Source organism: Melozone crissalis, unplaced genomic scaffold, assembly GCF_028551555.1.
Source record: "Melozone crissalis strain CALT ecotype California unplaced genomic scaffold, PUWL_Pcris_2 ptg000027l_1, whole genome shotgun sequence".
NCBI classification, from domain to species: Eukaryota; Metazoa; Chordata; class Aves; order Passeriformes; family Passerellidae; genus Melozone; species Melozone crissalis.
In genome coordinates this window covers 46,982,809-47,000,311 of record NW_026535805.1, presented here as the reverse complement: position 1 = coordinate 47,000,311, position 17,503 = coordinate 46,982,809, and the positions used below count along the sequence as shown (strand labels likewise).

The window sequence follows — 17,503 nt, the reverse complement described above, 5'->3', positions numbered from 1 at the left end:
CTGAATTTTATTTAAAAAAAAATCCTAGAAACTTATTTCAATGGTAGAAATTCTATACACTGGCATTAATTAAGAACAGCATCTTAACAAGTACACAGAGTACTGACAAAAATGTGTGAGTACAGCAGCTAAACCGGAATATGCAGCAGATTCCTGTAGTTACTTCTGCAACACACGTAAGAAAAACTATAACCAGTTGAACAGATATATTAAAAGACTTTATTCACAATAGAGAAATTTTTACAAATATAAGTTCTTAAAAATTAAGCATCTTGATCTATTATGTTATTCCATAATTTCAGTTTATATAAAGATGATAAGACTAAATGGAATATGTACAAATCAAAACCAATTTAAATACATGATAGAAATGGATATGTATGAAGTTACCATAGAAACAGTGAGCTATTGGGCATTGCAAAAAATCTGTGTATAACCAACACATATGCAATATTTATCTCACAAACAATCAAATTTTTTTTTTCCCTGTGAAACAATGTTGGTGCCATTTAAAGGGCTCTACCTCTTGAGACCCAACATATGTAGATTTAAATGCATTATTATGCTACAAAGAAGTGGAAGAAGTGTGGGCAGTGCATTTATGTAACGATTATGTGTCCATGTCACTGTCTTCTCCCCCCATCACCTCCCCCCCCCCACAACAATGAGCAATTTCTTTTGCTCTTATGAATGACTGGGAACACAAAGTCACCATCACTAGCCACTTCCATGAAATGAGTTAAGTGAATGGGAATTAAAATGCATGTTACCTTACTGATCTAACAAGCAGTGGTAAATAGGAACTGTTCAAAAATGATTGCTCTAACTTTGGTGTTTCGGGGTTATTTAAAAACAAAAAGAAAAGTTGATATATTCTCAGTTTATGAAAAATTTTTTTCTTACAGCTGGCAGATCTACACGTTGTACAATCTTCTCGTCTACTTACATTACTTTACAAAAAGTACAGTATAGTGCAGTTTGTACATACAACCTGAATACCAATACCACATCAAATTTGTGCTCTTTCAGATCATCCTAACTCCCACGCGAAGGAAAATTCCACACTAGGAAATGTCTGTTTTACAAGGAAACAACCATGATGCTTATATTTAAGTACATGAGACCCAATGCACATAGAGCTGTGTGACTGGAGCCTGCTTTTGAAACGTGGAGAAGACCTGTCTGGTTCTCCGTTCTTCCCTTCAGCTTGCTCAGTACCAGCAACATCACCACTGGGGGAAGCAAACCTTGGTTAAGAAAACCATGTAGAAAGTGGCTTAGAAAACACACTTCTCAAAGACTGTTTCTGTCTGAGCTTTTGTAGTTAGTTAACTGAGATGAGGTCTAAAGCAGCACATACTTGTGAGAGGCAGTAGCAGAAGGTGACCCACTAAGCATAACTAAGAAAAAAAATATTATTACATGTTAAAAAGAGAAAAAATATTTTGGTTTTATTCCACAGCTATGGTGATTCAGGGGATGGAAAAAAATCTCCTTTATAAATACTATTTATAAAGAAATACAATTAAGTATAGTCCTCCAGTGGTACGAATTCTGGAGAATCAAAAGCAGCAGAATTTCTGATTTTCAACAGAGGAGAGAGTCAAGACCTCATCCTTGCTTGGCTGGGTTCAGAAACCTGCTGTGCCATGAGGGAATCCATGCTTTAAAAAAGAAGATAAAAATTTAAAAAAACAGTGGAGCACAAAGTTTTGAGCCGCTGTGCCTGGCTCTGTGTGAGCTGGCTTTACCTGCACATCCATTTCTATTTGTTCTCCCAGTGCTGGGTGGCCCAGGCTCACCAAGGTGCCCCAATAACTCTCATGCAGGAATGGCCAGCCCTGCCAAGCTGTGCTGGAGCATCAGTGGATCCTTGCCTTGTCCCCCACACCAGTGTCTTTGGCAGCTTGTGGGGCACGTGCCATCTCCTCTATCAGCAGGGGAGGCAACAGGCAGGCTGTCCTTGCAGACTTGAGGGCAAGCTCTAGCTGCTATATATAAAAGTGTAATTAGTTATTTTTGGCTTCTACCTAAGAAAACCTCCACTGCAGACCTCTATCAGCACAGAAAAAATGCACTCTAAAGCTTAAACAAATGTGTTCCCTCAGCTGTGATTAGCAATGCTGGACATGTGAGCTATCTTACTAAATACCATTCAAGAACATTACTCTTCAGAACCAGGTTTGTTCCACTGCAGTCCAATCAATGAATAATGTTCTTTCTCAGAATGGGAAGCCAGGCTTTTCCTACCTGAAATGTATGGAAGTCATCCCATCACTAAATGAAAACAGGTAGACTTAAAAATCATGTAAACCACTTCAAACCAAGTAGAAACAGGAATTAATTGTGCCTCATTTCTTTTTCCCTTTGGTGATGCCACAAAGCAAAACATTTTTGGCAAAGCTGTTACCTTTCTTAATAAGCCAGGCCTCTACTCGAAGGAATATTTTTTAAGCCCATTGCATTTCTGTTACTTAAGACAAGGCAGTGTTGTCAGAAAGTTTTAGTTCAATGCAGGATAACTTCCCCTCTGAATTACTTCACTTCTTTTGAGGAGGCAGGTTTTCTTCAAGGCATCTGAACACCCATCTTTATCCATACAGATATATCAAACTGCTTTGTGACAATTAACCATCAAGCCTGGTGTCAAGTCTGGACCTACCTAAATCTTTGCAAAAGTAACAGAAAAACAAACAGACTGTATCTGATATAATCTGAACTTGCAGGAAAATGTTGTTGAGTGGATTTTTTTTTGCCAACCAACCAAATGAAAGCTACTGGACTAAATATATAAAGAAGGTTAATAGTCCCTTTCTTAATATGAAATGATTACCTTATTTTACTCCATAGTAGCTTGACTAAAGACATAAGAATAACACCACCTAGAAAAGGGAGGAAACAATTTATTCTATTACGATATTCTAATCAAAACCTGAAAAACTAAGGTCTGCTAACTAATGTGCTAAATCCATAGAAACTAGTTTAATCTAACTTCAACTCATACTGCAGTTTCAGAGTTGGGTCTGCATGAGATGAAAGTACCCCTATGTCGACTTCATTGACAGTGAAATACATCAGATACTCCAGCAAGTAATGATAGACCCGCATAAGAAGAGGCTGTCACAGTCACAAGATTTGTCCTGGATGACGCACAAAACAAACTAACATAGAACATAAAAAAAAGAAAAAGAAAAAGGTCTTTATACTTAATTCAATATGGCTTTTTGCAACATGGCAAAATATTACAGCTTAAAGCATACATCTCCTCACAGAGGAGAGAAGAATTTTGCAGTCAAATTAAAAGCATAACAGGAAACAAGTAACATGCAGACCTTCTGCTTTTTTTGGCCAAAATGACACTGCAGCCTAGCAGAATCTAGGAAGATACCCTATTTCACTTCTAAGAAGGTATTAATCTGAATTAGAGGATTAAGGTTTTATCATAATTAATTGGGTACATTCATAAAAATTTACTGTTAAAGAAAACAGACTGCAAAACACTTGATTAAAAAATTTAACTTAGGAATTTAAAACCAAATCATGTGCCCTAGTCCTGGAAACGTAAGGAATGAAACAAAGTATAAATTAATCTTCATCTATTTCTGGTTTTCTTCTTTATTCCCATCATCTTTGTGAAGAACAGGGAGAGGATGAGCCTCTGTGTTGAAGACCCAGTGTTCAAATGGAAGAAGATCATCTTCAGAAAACAGCAAATACAGGTACCTGGCAAGAAAAAAAAAACAGGAAATGAGATCACATCAGGGAAGTGATTTTCAGGAGAACACATAATAATTCATTTTTAATTTACTTGAGTATTAAACTTCCTGTTGAGATGGCATGACTGATTTTTTCTTGCACAGCAAAAAAAAAAGCAAACCCAGAACTGAAGAGATCAGAACAAAAGTTTAATCTCATTAAAAATTTAGGAGATGTTGATAGATAATGAAAGCATTTGGTTTTTTCTCTTAACAGGCCCTGCATGCTTTCCATGGAAGTTTTTTTTTTCTTCTTTTTCTAAAATTTTCAAATGAAAAGTATGCAATATAAGCCTGTTATGTTCTCTGCCTAGTCAATTTGTTTCATTAGTGCTGGCATATATAATTAGATCCTATCAAAGACAGGAGATGCAATGTCTCAAAAACTATCAAGTACCTTTATCAGAAGTAAAGATAATTTGCAGAAGTCAGGGAATTTAGGTTATTGACACAGACTGGAAAAAAAAAGGGCAATTTTGCTTCCTGCCACCTAAGAAGAGCTCTGCTATTTCACTCAGATTTTGTTACGCGAGAGTGTCAAGGGTACTAATGATAAATACTTATCTGTAAAGATGATACACAGAACTACTTCACATTAATGAAAGTCAACTTTCTCAACTTACTTGAGTGTCTCTGAAAGGAAGAAACTTTGCTGCACATCATCATGGCTTTCATGATTGTTATAAACATCTCTAAGGCCAGAATAGCCGCCGTCGACTCTGCAGTGTTTTTCCAGCGCCTGAAACAGAGATCACCCAAATCAGTGGGATTAACAAAATAAATACGTCAGTTTTTCTGTTTGGCAATAAAACTAGCAAAAAACAGTGGCACAACTCTTTTGATAAAGAGGTGAAAACTTGGTAAATGTCCAGATAGAAAAACTCTTAAAAAAAAAAGACATAGGCATACCTAATTTCATATTCAGCAAGAGAAGCAAAATAATAAATGAATAAAAAGCGAATACAAACTGGCTTTCAGAAGGAAAGATGTATGGGTATAAGGATTTAAAGACATATGGACTTTCACTAATATTCTTTCTCCTATTCTTAATAGGAGTAACAATAGCCTTTCTCTCCCAGTCTCTCAGCCTTTGGAAATTGTGTTACCTATACCTTTTCTGGTCATAGTTTGGTACTTAAAATGATTGTAACATGATTGAACACCATACTAACGATCAGTCTTTTCCTTAGCTCCTGCAAATCCCTTCAAAAAAAGGAAAGGCAACTCTCCATTTTCTGTGTAAGTTATACGGCTTCTCTTTGCAATTATTTAATTTTTCAATGGGAAACCACTGATATTGGGCTCTGACTGAATTTCTCTTGTGCAGCACTCATATTTTTCTTCGCTATCTCTCTGAAAAAGCTTTGTCTATAACACAGGCATAGATAGAAAGCCAGGACTTAACACAACATAATTTAGCTGTAACAGTAACAATGTATTTTTTTCTAGCTAGTTTCCAAACCCTTCATTCAGTTAAAAGGTGTAAAACAGATGACTGATTCCTATTTCACAATAAAAAGGAGTACATGGGCCACCTTTTCTGCCCACAGGAATGTCCTATATTTATGAAGGAGAAAAAAGATCAGATGAAGAGTATATATAAAATGGCAAAAAAGATACTGGAACTGTAGAAGGTATATACAGTAAGACTATTTAATAAATTTTGTTGCTTTTCTTTATATTAGGTGTTTGCAATAGAAAGGTGGTACCTATATGCATATATATGAGCCATAACTTCTTTAATACTGCTATCCAATACCTCATTTGAATATTGGTTATCTTATCACTACTATATTTAAAATATTAATTAATAGGGTTTTTTACTAATAATTTATGTATTTAACAAGGCTACAAGTATTCTTACTACATTCATTTTTCTTCACTTTTACAACAACTCTCTGGTATCAGACAGCATAAGGAAGGAGTAAAGAGAATTTAGGATGATTATATTTAAAACAACTCATTATTCAAAACCAAATTAAGAAAATGTTACTTAGCCCTAAATAACTTCCTGCAATGAAAATGACAGTAAGGATTGTGGATGGCTGCATTCACTCAGGACCACACTACTGTTGAAACAAGGTGTTTTCTGTGGAGATGGCATTGGAACAGCAACTTTCAGGCAGAAATACCTGGGGCTTTATTCTCTCCAAGAGAGAGCCAGGAGATAACTGGTTCCTCCCTTTCTGAAGTTACTACAAATACCACTGAAGTGAGTACAGGATGTGTAGATTTTATTTTATTTAGGGAAAGATGCTGCATTTCAAAACACACAAGCTAAAAAAGCAAGGCAGAGGATATATCTAAACTAGGCAGAATAAGTATTTTCTGAAGACAGATGGGACTAAGAGTCACTAATAATTACTGAACTATTCATCACCTTCCCCTGCTCTAAAGGCTCTTTAAGATCTGTGTTTTGCTGTGAGTGGATATCCTAAATGTCCTTGATTTTTCTGGAGTCCCTGTAGCTGTGTGCACACATTTGGCTTGCACGTCAGGCTCTCCTTGGTTTTCACTGGAGAGTAAGCCTATGATATATTTAAAAGGGATTTTTCTCCAGAAGAGATCCTTTAAAGTATAACAGCCTATTTGTCTTTTTTTATGTGTCCTTAGGTTCTTTAATTTTCCTGGACACTTCTACTAAATGACAAATATACTTAAGTTTAAAGAACTAATTTCCTCTGGCTGGTATTCCTTCCCTCTTGTATACTTCAACCTGCAACGAATTCCAAATTCTGCATCTGTGTCTGGATTTTCAATGTCAAACAAAAGATGATGCTTTTCAAGGCACAGCAGAAGCAGAACTTGAAGGATAAGGCTACTGCGCAAGGAAATATCTGCATTCTAAACAGGATGAGGTAAAATAAAAGCAAATTGCATTTACCATTTATATGCTCTAATGTACTTTGAGCATTCTCTGAGTTCAGAGCCATCATAAAGGTACCTGGAGGCACTGCTATGATGTAAACTAAGGGGTTAACTTGCCCCATGTTTGCCTTCTGGTGGTATCTGCTTGATGCAAATATGAAGCATCTCATCCCTCAAAGCTACTTTCCACCTAACTAAAGGAACAGGACATCCACCTGCAGGATTAGGAGGATAAAAAGGCTCTAGGTTGTCAGCCATCCTGGCAGTGATGGGCTTTTGTGCCCTCTCCTGCCATTTGAGAGCACTGTGATGTTCACTGTGATAGGGGTAGTGGTGGGCAGGAAGAAACAATCAAGCACATTTTAAATAAGCAGTTCTCAGGAAATGAGGGTGGCTAGGATCAGTTATGATTCAGTAATGGAAAACATCAAGCACAGTGAAAACTGGCTGACAGTCTCAAACTATCATAAAGGGGAAAACAAAGGAAGTGATACAAATTTAAAATATGTGCCACATTTATAATGCAGAGAGGGAGGCTTTCATGAGCTAAGCTGATAAAACCTTTCTGACTCAGTAAAAGTGGATATTGCTGGTGGTCATAACTGCATTTTCTCCAGCTGCCGAAGTACATACAAAATTATCTTGGACTCAAAGCGGCAAAGAAAATTCACAAAAAAAAAAAAAAAGGACAGGCTATAGCATATTTTTAGTCTATAAAGTTAGAGAAAGACTTAAGAGACTTGTCAGAGAGTTTAGAAGTCATGACTCTAAACCTGCCTCCTTTTCTACTACAAAGGCCCTGCAAAAAAACCTAATGAGTTCTCATCGCCAGAGTAATGAGTTAAAATTGGACATGAAACACATGAAGAACAACTTTTTTTGGACAAAACCCAAATGGTCTGATCGTTAGTTTCCTCTTTTTTCTTGTTTCAGTCTCAGGTTCCACTTTGTGCAACAGGTACTGATAATTAAACCAATGGCCCTCAGCGGCTGGGGGTTTCCCCAAGGACAGAATGGGTCAGGTGCTCTTTGGGGCAGCATTAAGGAGCAAGACGGAACAGAATTTATGACATGGTTATGGCAAGCTAGCATGATATGTGCTGTAACAAAAAAATACTGTATTAGGTGGAGCTGTATGTTCCGAGCTCCAAGAGAGAACGGAAAGAAAAAAGATTTTAAGCCTACAACTGACTGCATAAGTTCTGGAAAGCTGCAAGATTTGTTTTTGTGAAACACCCAACTGCACATTTGGAGAGTGGAAGATGTGCCCTGGGCAGAATGGGACCAGCTGCATCTCCCACACCCATCTGGCTGTGTTGGAGCCAGATTGAGAATAACCACAAGAATGTTAAACAAGGGACACGTGGGGAGTGAGAAGGAGGTAAACAAGTGTACGAACCTGAAAGAAACACAAACAAACTGAACCAAATGGGTAAAGAATAATAATAAGGGAAACATTTCAATTGTTTATAACAATGTTATCAGTGTGGGCAGTAACAATGAGTCAGGAAAAACATCTCCTGGAGAAGGAACAGTTGGCATTGCTGAAGCCTGATGGGATGACTTCCACAAACAGCCATTGTAAATATGCCAATTATAATCTGCCTTGGAAGATTCCAGTAGTAAAATGTGTGCCTATGGGTGGTGTTAGCAAAGAAGAAAGTAAGGGAACAGCCCTCTAAATTAGAGGTTTTAAAACCCAAATTGCTTTGGAATTAGTAATTCAGAAGCATATTGTTTCAGGGCCCCCCAGAGCCAACACCTGAGGGAGGCAAATACAATGCCCTAAATAACTGCTCTCTACCTATCTAAATACAGGGCTCAATGCAGGCATGGAACAATTGTGAATATTCAGGAAAGAAGTTTGAGAGTATAAGCAGAGGTAATACTACTATTCTTTTTGGGAAAGCAGATTTTGCTTTACATTTAATTCCTGGAGGATATCTAATTACCTGAATTGAAATAACCTTTTTTCCACAATGCTCAACAACATTTGCACAACATTTCTGATATGATCAATATCTACACAGTGAATACTGAATGCATTTAGAGATCTTAGTTGCTGTGGAGGGAGTTGGGTTTATGGGGTCATAACCCAGTAACAGCTCTCTAGCAGGGTCCCTTAGGGATGAGAAATTGGAGGGCACAAGTCTACATGTTCTACCCTCAGAGCAGAGCAACCTTCTATGACTAGTGGTGTAAGCCCCTCCAAGAAGGTTGTAATCATACACTTCTAGAAACAAGGTGTTGGGTAAACTGAAAACCAGGATATTTTTGAAATCCTGGAAAGCAATACATGTGCACAAGAGAGGTCACTGTCAACAAAATACTGCAGAGAGTTTTGATTTTTTTTCATTTTTCTTAAGTACACAGAGACAGAAAAATAATGTTCTTCTGCTTGCTGTATTTCCTGTCAGATGTCAGCTAATTTAGCAAGGGCAATGTCAGTGTGAGGAGGAGAGAAGTGAACTCCAGAGAAGTGTAATAAGGACCCATACCTGGAGGATGAAACGTGGTAAATCTAAAGGCTCTCAGCCTTAAGAGTAAGAGTGATTAACTGCTGAAATAAGGTAAACAATGGATTTGGCAAGCCCATTCTTTGCAGTGCAGACCAGCTGCCCTTTTGGAAGGCTTGTGCTAGACAAACACAAATAGCCAGGTTCAGCATGACTGCTTGGAGCTCAAAGGCCAGTGGCACAAAAAATTCAAATCTATAAGAAACTGCTGTCACTTAGGGAGTTTTGTCCATATAACTTATGTTTCTTGAAAATGTCATGGTTTTATGTTTGGTACTATCTAGTCCTTCATCCTGGTCTTTGTCACCTTAATTGAAATCACCTTCATACTATTAATGAAAATACATTTCGTAAAACTTATTTCCATATCCAAGGCTCAAATCTGACACGTGTATGCACTTTCCATTCACATGCAGCAACACCCAACAAGTGGGACAGTACATCCAAATATGACCCCTAATCCTAGAAGCATTTAAGATGGAGAAATAACAAGGTACTTTTCTATTATATAATATCAGCATTTTTTGATTTTGTCAAAATGTCATCTATTTGGCAAATGAATTCCTGGAAATCTGAATTGATATCCCTGATTTAAAATAAATATTCAGCTTCCAACTGCTGAACAATGTCCAGCTATCATTCAATAGCTCACTTAACAATATTACTAGGATTTAACAGCAAAGAAGTCCAATAGAACATTACCTCAACAGCTTCCCATCCCCACTCCCTGTACTTTGGATCGTGAGTGAGGCGCCACATGTACATGTAGGTCTCTATGACTTCTGGTCGGAGGATGTAGTATTTTTCATTTTGTCTTGTAGCAATGGCCTCAACACCACCATCAAACCTGAAGGCTTCTGGTCCCAGTTTCATTCCTAGCCAATAAAAAAGCACAGACTAAAATAAAGGCATTAAAAAAAAAGTTTCAAATTATGTAACCAAATCAAACTCCCCAAATTACCAAATCAAGCTAGGCTTTTATGTGGCACAAAGCCAGGTTACCCAGAACAATATAATTTATGAAAGATACTGCAGTTCCTCCTGGTTTTGATATTTTATAAATAATTTGGAGTAGGAGAGAGCTGTTCTTCACCAATGCCTTAAATGGCAGTTTCAGTTTGAACAGTGATGCTAACATTTGCATTCTGGAAGACTTCGTGTAACTAGCAACAAGTGAAATTTTGCCTAAAAGATGAGGATATTTACTTTTCTATATCAAACTGGAAAATACATTCTGGGACATGAAATGCTGCCAGGGTTATTTCTATAAGAAGATGATAAAATCCAAAGAAATTTCCTGTACAGAAATCCACTTTCTTTGTGCAATTCTATTGTTTGCAGCGTTGCATCAACAGAAGTGAGTGCAAAATATTCTTTTGTGCATAAAACATGAGTAATACCTATGTTGATGCATAAATGAACAGAGTCCTTCTATTACTTGTATTCAGCTATACAGAAATTGGCATAATGAAAGAACCTTGTTAATTACTGTTATGTAATTGTAACGTCAATTACTACAGTGAGGAGATACACTTCAGGTGCACAGAAATTATTTATAAAACAGAGCAACCATTTTAAAAGCTACTCTTAAAGCAAGGCAGCATTTGCTCAGAAGGGATGAACACTTCTCACTGTGCTACAATTTTCATTCAGCTTCATGCAAAACCACCAGTGGCTGCCTTCATGGGGGCAAGCCGTGCAGCCAGACTCTGCAACGTGGTACTCACGCGTGCGGTCGTAGGATTCATGGCAAGTCCTGGCAATTTCAGCACCCAGCTCGATGTGGTGGCCTGTCTTGTCACTGGGGGCTCCATCTGCTCCCAGAGCAAACATGCCTCCAGCAAAACAAGTGAGGTGTCCCATCTTGTGTTCCAGCAATCCGCCCTTCCACTCGGCGATGTACGTCAGGCCCCCGCTGGACTTTCGGATGAGGTGCGTCTCTATGGCCTGCAGGAGGACACCATCTCAAACCAAAGGCCACTTGGAAAAGTACCAAGGACAAAGCTGTCTTGGATGCTGGTTGTTTTCGCTCTGTATTGCCTTTGCTCATAAAGTGAAATGGATAATAGGAGCCAGCATAACTTCAAAGTCAGCCAAACCAAGGGAGATGAACACACATCAGTAACGATGACTAATTTTGCTTCAACTTCAAGCAATTTACAGGGTATGTTTTATAAAAATGTTGGAAAGACCTACCAAATACACTTCAAATTTTGAAATATTTTATTTTTCCCCCTTTTGCATTGTGCAGTTTCAGGTAATTTAGCTTTCAATAGTAATTTAACTTTCAATAGTTATTAGCCATCACTTCAGCTTCTGTATTTCTCATTTTAACTCTGACTTAAAGGAGGTGGTTATTGATATAATTTAATGTAAATTATATGCAGCCATAACTCATATTCAAAACACATGACTCAGTGTGTGCAGTGAATGATGTTAGGCCTCTGAGTCTAGATGGCATTCCCAAAGTCCAGTGAGTTTCCCCTCCCAAACTGAAATCCTCCACTTATCTATCAAGAGCACAGTCTCACTGAGATCTCTGGAAAAAAAACCTTAAGCAGAATAAGAATACACAAATCTAGAGGGAACTGGAAGTTGATGATGTTAGCAATGTATGGTCACTAATTACAAAATCCAGGAAGGCAGCCTGCTATCATGGGAGGAACAGAATTAAAATGAGAGAGGAGATGGAGAAGAGCACATTAATTAGAAGCCCACAAGGAAAGAAAGGTATTACTCTTTAAAAGAAGCAACGGAGAGGAGAAAACTCTGTCATACATTCAGCTATCCATTAGTGCTCTGGTTGTCCTGTTGAAATCATAATATCCAGAAACAGTACTCAACATGCATTATATAAGGGAAAAACCATTAAAAAATATCACTACAGAAAACTATTAACAAAAAAGCCAGGATTTTAAAAAAAGTTTTATAAACAGGAAGTAGTGATTGTAGTAATGCTTTCCCCCATTTAAGCATTTGTAAAGGTTGTTCCTATAAGCATGAAAAATCCTCTCTAAATTAGAAACAGCAGAATAACTGCAGTTTTTACATACTGGGGTTTTTTTCTGCCAAGAACATCACATTGAAAACTATACTTTATTTTCCAGTAATATGAGTGCAAAGCACTTAGTAAGGATGTTTTCTGCCCAGATCCAGAGCCACTATTAGCTCAGAAAACTCCTCCACCCCTTGTTCCCACCTTGATTGCATGCTTTTACTACTAAGTACCTACTGGAAAACATACCTAAATTTTAAAGCAGAAGTAAATAATGAAAATTCCTGTGCTTTAAACAAATTCTGCTTTTAAAAATCCTGTGTAATTTAACCTATAAAAAGAGGAATTAGATGTGAAAGGGGAAAGGTAAGAAAACACACAATAATTTTGCAGGAAATAGCTTTCAGACCTATTTGGGCATTCTAACAATAAGCTACCTAAAACCAAGATGAGAAAGGAAAAACTTTAATGACATTTCATTTAACCTTTCAGCAGGGTATTTCCCATCTCACCAAAACAACAGTTCTAAAAATAGGCAACAACTCTACTGGTCACTTAGCTGTTGGATCAGAATTTATTTAAAAAGTAAGCAACCATAAAAATAGATTGATAACTAAATTTACCTATGTTGCATTTTATTTGAAGTTACAACTGAAAACCAGAACGAAGTATTACTGTATCTGCCTGACATAACAGCAATGATGCACTTTTGAACTATATTAACTAGACCAGAGTTGATTCTTGTAGTGTAAAAATGGATTTTGTGATACCAATTAGTGTTAGAACTTTTTTCCCTCTCTTCTGGATCAACATTAAAGTTTAGGATAAAAAAGGATGACTTCTAAGAGTTTTTAAATTATTCTAGGAAACTGGTGTTAAGAAACTAACAAATTGATGTTGATTGATACCAAGAATGTCACAAAATAAAAATATATTTCCAATTTAAGTATTCGTGTTTAGTAAAGCAAATCATCTCTGTTTTATAAATGGGCCCTATTAAGAACTATTACATATCTCTATTAAAAGTTATTTTCTTATGTAACCATCTTATTTAAAGTTATTTTTATGAGGTAGTTATTAGATATATTATAGACACTCAGGTTGCCTTGTCATGCTTTGTACCATCCTGGGTCCCTGGGTGCCTGATAACACCTTTGCAGTGTGTATGTCTTTGTTAAGAGCATGCTAGGTCACTCTGCATTTTTACCTAGACATGAAAGCTGAGGTTTAAGAGCAGGATAGGAAGGAAGGGTTATGTTCCTGTAGAGGAAGGCTATGTGCTGTCTGCAGTGCTTTGGGTGCAGTTCTGGCAGGGAAATCAAGTGAGTAAAACAAATTATCTTAAAAGGAGAATATGTAGTGTGGTGACGAAGATCCACCCAAGTGAAAATATCTGTCTGGTACAATTGATTCTGAATTTCATACTTAAAATAAACTCATTTTTATTTTGATATAATTATGTACTCGCTTCAAGAGACACATCTATTGGAATTGCAGGTCTATTTCAACTTGCTCCCCAACTACAAATAATTCCTTCCTGCACTGTTTTCAGATCAGGTGGAGGGATGTAGCACCTCTCCTATGAGGAAAGGCTGACAGAATTGGGATTGTTCAGCCTGGAGAAGAGGTGCCTTTGAGCTGACCTAACTGCAGCCTTCCAGTACCCAAAGGGAGCCCACGGGAAAGATGGAGAGGGACTTTTTACAAGGGCATATAGTGACAGGACAAGGGGGAACGGCTTCAAACTGAAAGAGGGTAGGTTTAGATGAGACATCAGCAAAAAGTTCTTTCCTGGGAGGGCGGTGAGGCACTGGAACTTGTAGCCTGGAGAAGTTGTGTAAGCCCCATCCCTGAAAGCTTTCAAGTTCTGAGCAAGTGAAAGGTAGTTACAAATATATGTCACTAAAGGAAGCAATAGCAGATGCTACCTGGGAGTGGAAAAAAAAAAATGAAGCAAAAAAATGAAGACAACCTGATTTGAGGCTGTAGTGGACAGATAAGGAGGGGAAAACTAAAGGTAAATAAACATTTTATGGACATTTAGAGAAATACATTTGCTGCATGTAAAGCTGGTATGGTATACAATATGTCATGCACCCATAAGCTCCTAGAGCCAGAGTAACTTTTTACAGCTAATACAGTTCCTGGCAATTTTTCTTTTTTAGCTTTCACCTAAGACTTTGCTTACATACCTCATTGCAGTAAAGCCTTCAGCCAAATTACCTTTTTCTCCATCTTGTGGGAAATTATTCCTTCGACACAACAACTGTATAAATGCTTGTGCACTCCATTAGAAACACTAACAGTGCTTTTTACAGTTTGAATTGTGACTCAAGTGCTCCTTGCATTACTACTGGCATCTTTCTCATGAGTCTGCACATTAAAATTATGCCCTTGCCTATCTGTCACAGTGAATGAGATATTAGGAATGGTTTCAACTACAGGACTGCAAATTGCACATTTGTGTAATCTCTGTTATTGACAGCATAAAGAAGAAACTCTTCAGTTTTTCCCAACCTGATTTCCTTCCCCTCCTGCCCTCATTGTTAAGGCAATATGTTTAGTGCTCTCTGCTTATCAACCTTTTCCTTAACCTATGCATCATACTGCCAGTTCTTAACCTTGCAAAATTAAGCAGAATTGGCCCCTCCTAATAAACAACCATTCTTCTTCATTCAGTTCTTCACGTCTTGAAGCTTTTCACACATCTTACATGATGTCTTCACCACCCCCTTCAGTCCATCCCTGATGTGATTTTGTGGTTGCAAAGTCCTTCATTTACCTTTGAGTTGTTCAGAATGTATGGTTCACAGGGAAACAGAGAAGATCTAGAACTGAATCATCCCTCTGTTCAAATGAGTTAAAAACTAATCAATAAGCTTATTTTTACAGGGGTTCTCCTGGTGGATTACACTGACAGGTAACAAAAACACTGAGATGCCTGTAGAGCACAGGTGGAGCCTTCTTAGGAAAACCGATCTGCTCCTCAAGGCTGCTCAAATTCCACATAGACATGTGCCACAGAAGTGTTACCTCTGCTGGAGGAGCTGAGATAACAAATTACAAACCTCAAACAGCAATGTGACCCCACAGTTCTGCTACCTCTAGCTCTTAGGCATTTTACTTCTCCTTTTACAGTATCTTCTTAAATATGATTAATGAATTTCAATGATTACTGCTGTTTTAACAAAACCCAGGTGGTTTCATTTCCTGCCTCAAGATGTCACTGTAGCTGGAGATAAAACTGCTCAGCAAGACAGTTCCATATTTCTGTACCTTAATAAATTTGAAACTTCAGAAATATGATTCTAAGTTTCAAGGGTTTATAATGTCTGTTTTGGGGATAATTACAACTCTGCAGGCGTCTTCATAACAAAGCACCATAAATTATCTCTGTTCAAACTTTTAATATATTTTTCTTCCCCTAGGAATTTTCATAAACAGTATTTTGATCATTTGAAGCAACCGTGAGGATGAAAGAGAATTCTATCATGTGTTATTTTCAATAATTCAAAGATGTATAATGTCAATTGCTTACTTATTTTTTTTAATATTTACAGCTTGCACCAGTACATTTTATTGCTTTGAAACAGCACAGAGCAGCAGGTCAGGATTACTGCAGATTTACATTCTGTGAATTTCTAAGTAAATTGCTTTCTTGTTCCTTTTTTACTTCCCTTACATTTTCTCTGTTTTGTTGATCTAATGCAATAGATACTTTTCTTTCTCAACCTTCACAATTATCCAATTTATCCTTTATTGCAAATTCCAATGAGTTCATTACAAAAAGTTTATTGATAGAATAGGAAGCTCAAGGCCTTGTTATAAACAATTTAAATACTTTTGTCAAAGAAAAGTAGTGTCTTATGCTGAGGTCCTCACTGCTTACTAAACTGAGCTTTAAAAATCAGAACTGAAATCTGAACACAGAAGAACTTTCATTTGGTTAAATACAAAATATAAGAAACATTTTAAAAGCACCAAAGCACTTGACTTCTTTTGGACTTCAGACAAGTTATGTAGACAAGCTTACATGTGCAATGAAATATGGGTACTTATAATGGAGGTACCTACATTTTTAAAGGTGAATCAATGGCAAACATTTATACTGTGAGACCTATTCATTTGTTCACTATAAAGATGATTATGTTCTAAGGGAAAGAAAGATGATTATGTTCTAAGGGAAAGCTGATCATTTACTTGTGTTTGAAAATATTTTTTTCCCTCTATATATCTATTAGTGTCGCTCAGAGCACCAATGCTCTAACTCTAAATGTATTAAATGTGTGTTACCAGAAGAATAAATTTATTAATATTTTAAAACAGTATTAATGGTCTGGCATGAATCAAATCAAGTCACTCTCAAAATGTTAGATCGTGCATGTTCTGAATACTCTAGGGCATCTGTTGATTCTGACAAGTTTTTTTTTGTTGACAGAAAAGGGAAGGGAAAATAGCATGACTAGTAATGGCATGGCTGCTCTGAAAAGAGCAAAGCCATGAGCAAAACCCATACAATTTATCTTTAGACTTTTCTAGTTAAAATCCTCCTTAAAGACTTCTAGTAACATTAAAGGTTGCTGCTTCCCCTGAAAGTCCATAAACAAGCAAAAAATTTGAATAAAGTTTATTGGTCCGAAATGTAAGACATTGTGCGGTTATCAGTAAATTATGAACAATTTAAAAATCTGCAGAAGCCTGTCTTTAGCCTTGGTGCTTTCTGTAAGCATTTGTAGAGAGTCTCAAAACTTGTGCTGAGAGGGGAAATGCAGTGAAGAGAATGAGAAGGAGCAGTGAGTCCTCTGGACGTTCTGGTGTGCTCAGTGTAATGAATCTTGTGTTCCTACACAATGCAGCCATACTATCACTATGTGCACAACACCAGTGCAGCTGGCTGATAAGTATTTTAAACATGACAGCTGACAAAACTGCCTGTTTATTGATTTTAGCACATTTAAGTTACATTCAGTTAAGTTGCCTCCCACCTCCTACACCAAAACAAAGCCCCAAAACAAAGTATGCAGTGGGAATGCTGGGTACCAACTGTTTCATTCTAAGATGGGCTGCTATTGCAGCATCCTGCCTGCCCCATTTATGTATTTTCTTCAATGCCAAGAAATGCTTAAGTATTAAATATTCAATACATTAATCACTTTTAGCTTTACCCAGTATGACAAATCATTATGTTTGAGTTGTTGCAGTTCTCTCATTGTCCACATCAGTTATGCAGTTTTTAAGACCACTACGATCACAAAGCAAACCCCTTCAAGCAGATTAATGGAGACTGCAGACAGCACAAACTAGCCACCAGACTGTCACCTCAGTTAAACAGATCCTCATGAAGTTCCAGAGATGAAAAAGGCCTGTCT

The 17,503-nt window shown here is 37.2% G+C and overlaps 1 protein-coding gene across 1 annotated transcript in view; it reads right to left on the bottom strand.

The window, feature by feature from the left end:
• Positions 1–205: 205 nt before the first annotated feature.
• The window catches only part of MAN1A1 (mannosidase alpha class 1A member 1), a 139,321-nt gene continuing 122,023 nt past the window's right edge, over positions 206–17,503 (bottom strand). Inside the window, exons 9-12 of the mRNA XM_054280111.1 lie at positions 10,867–11,086; positions 9,842–10,014; positions 4,379–4,494; positions 206–3,723 (exon numbers count right to left, since the gene is read on the bottom strand). Of these exons, the coding sequence (XP_054136086.1) occupies positions 3,597–3,723; positions 4,379–4,494; positions 9,842–10,014; positions 10,867–11,086 (636 nt within the window). The 3' untranslated portion in view covers positions 206–3,596. The remainder of the gene's footprint in view (positions 3,724–4,378; positions 4,495–9,841; positions 10,015–10,866; positions 11,087–17,503) is intronic.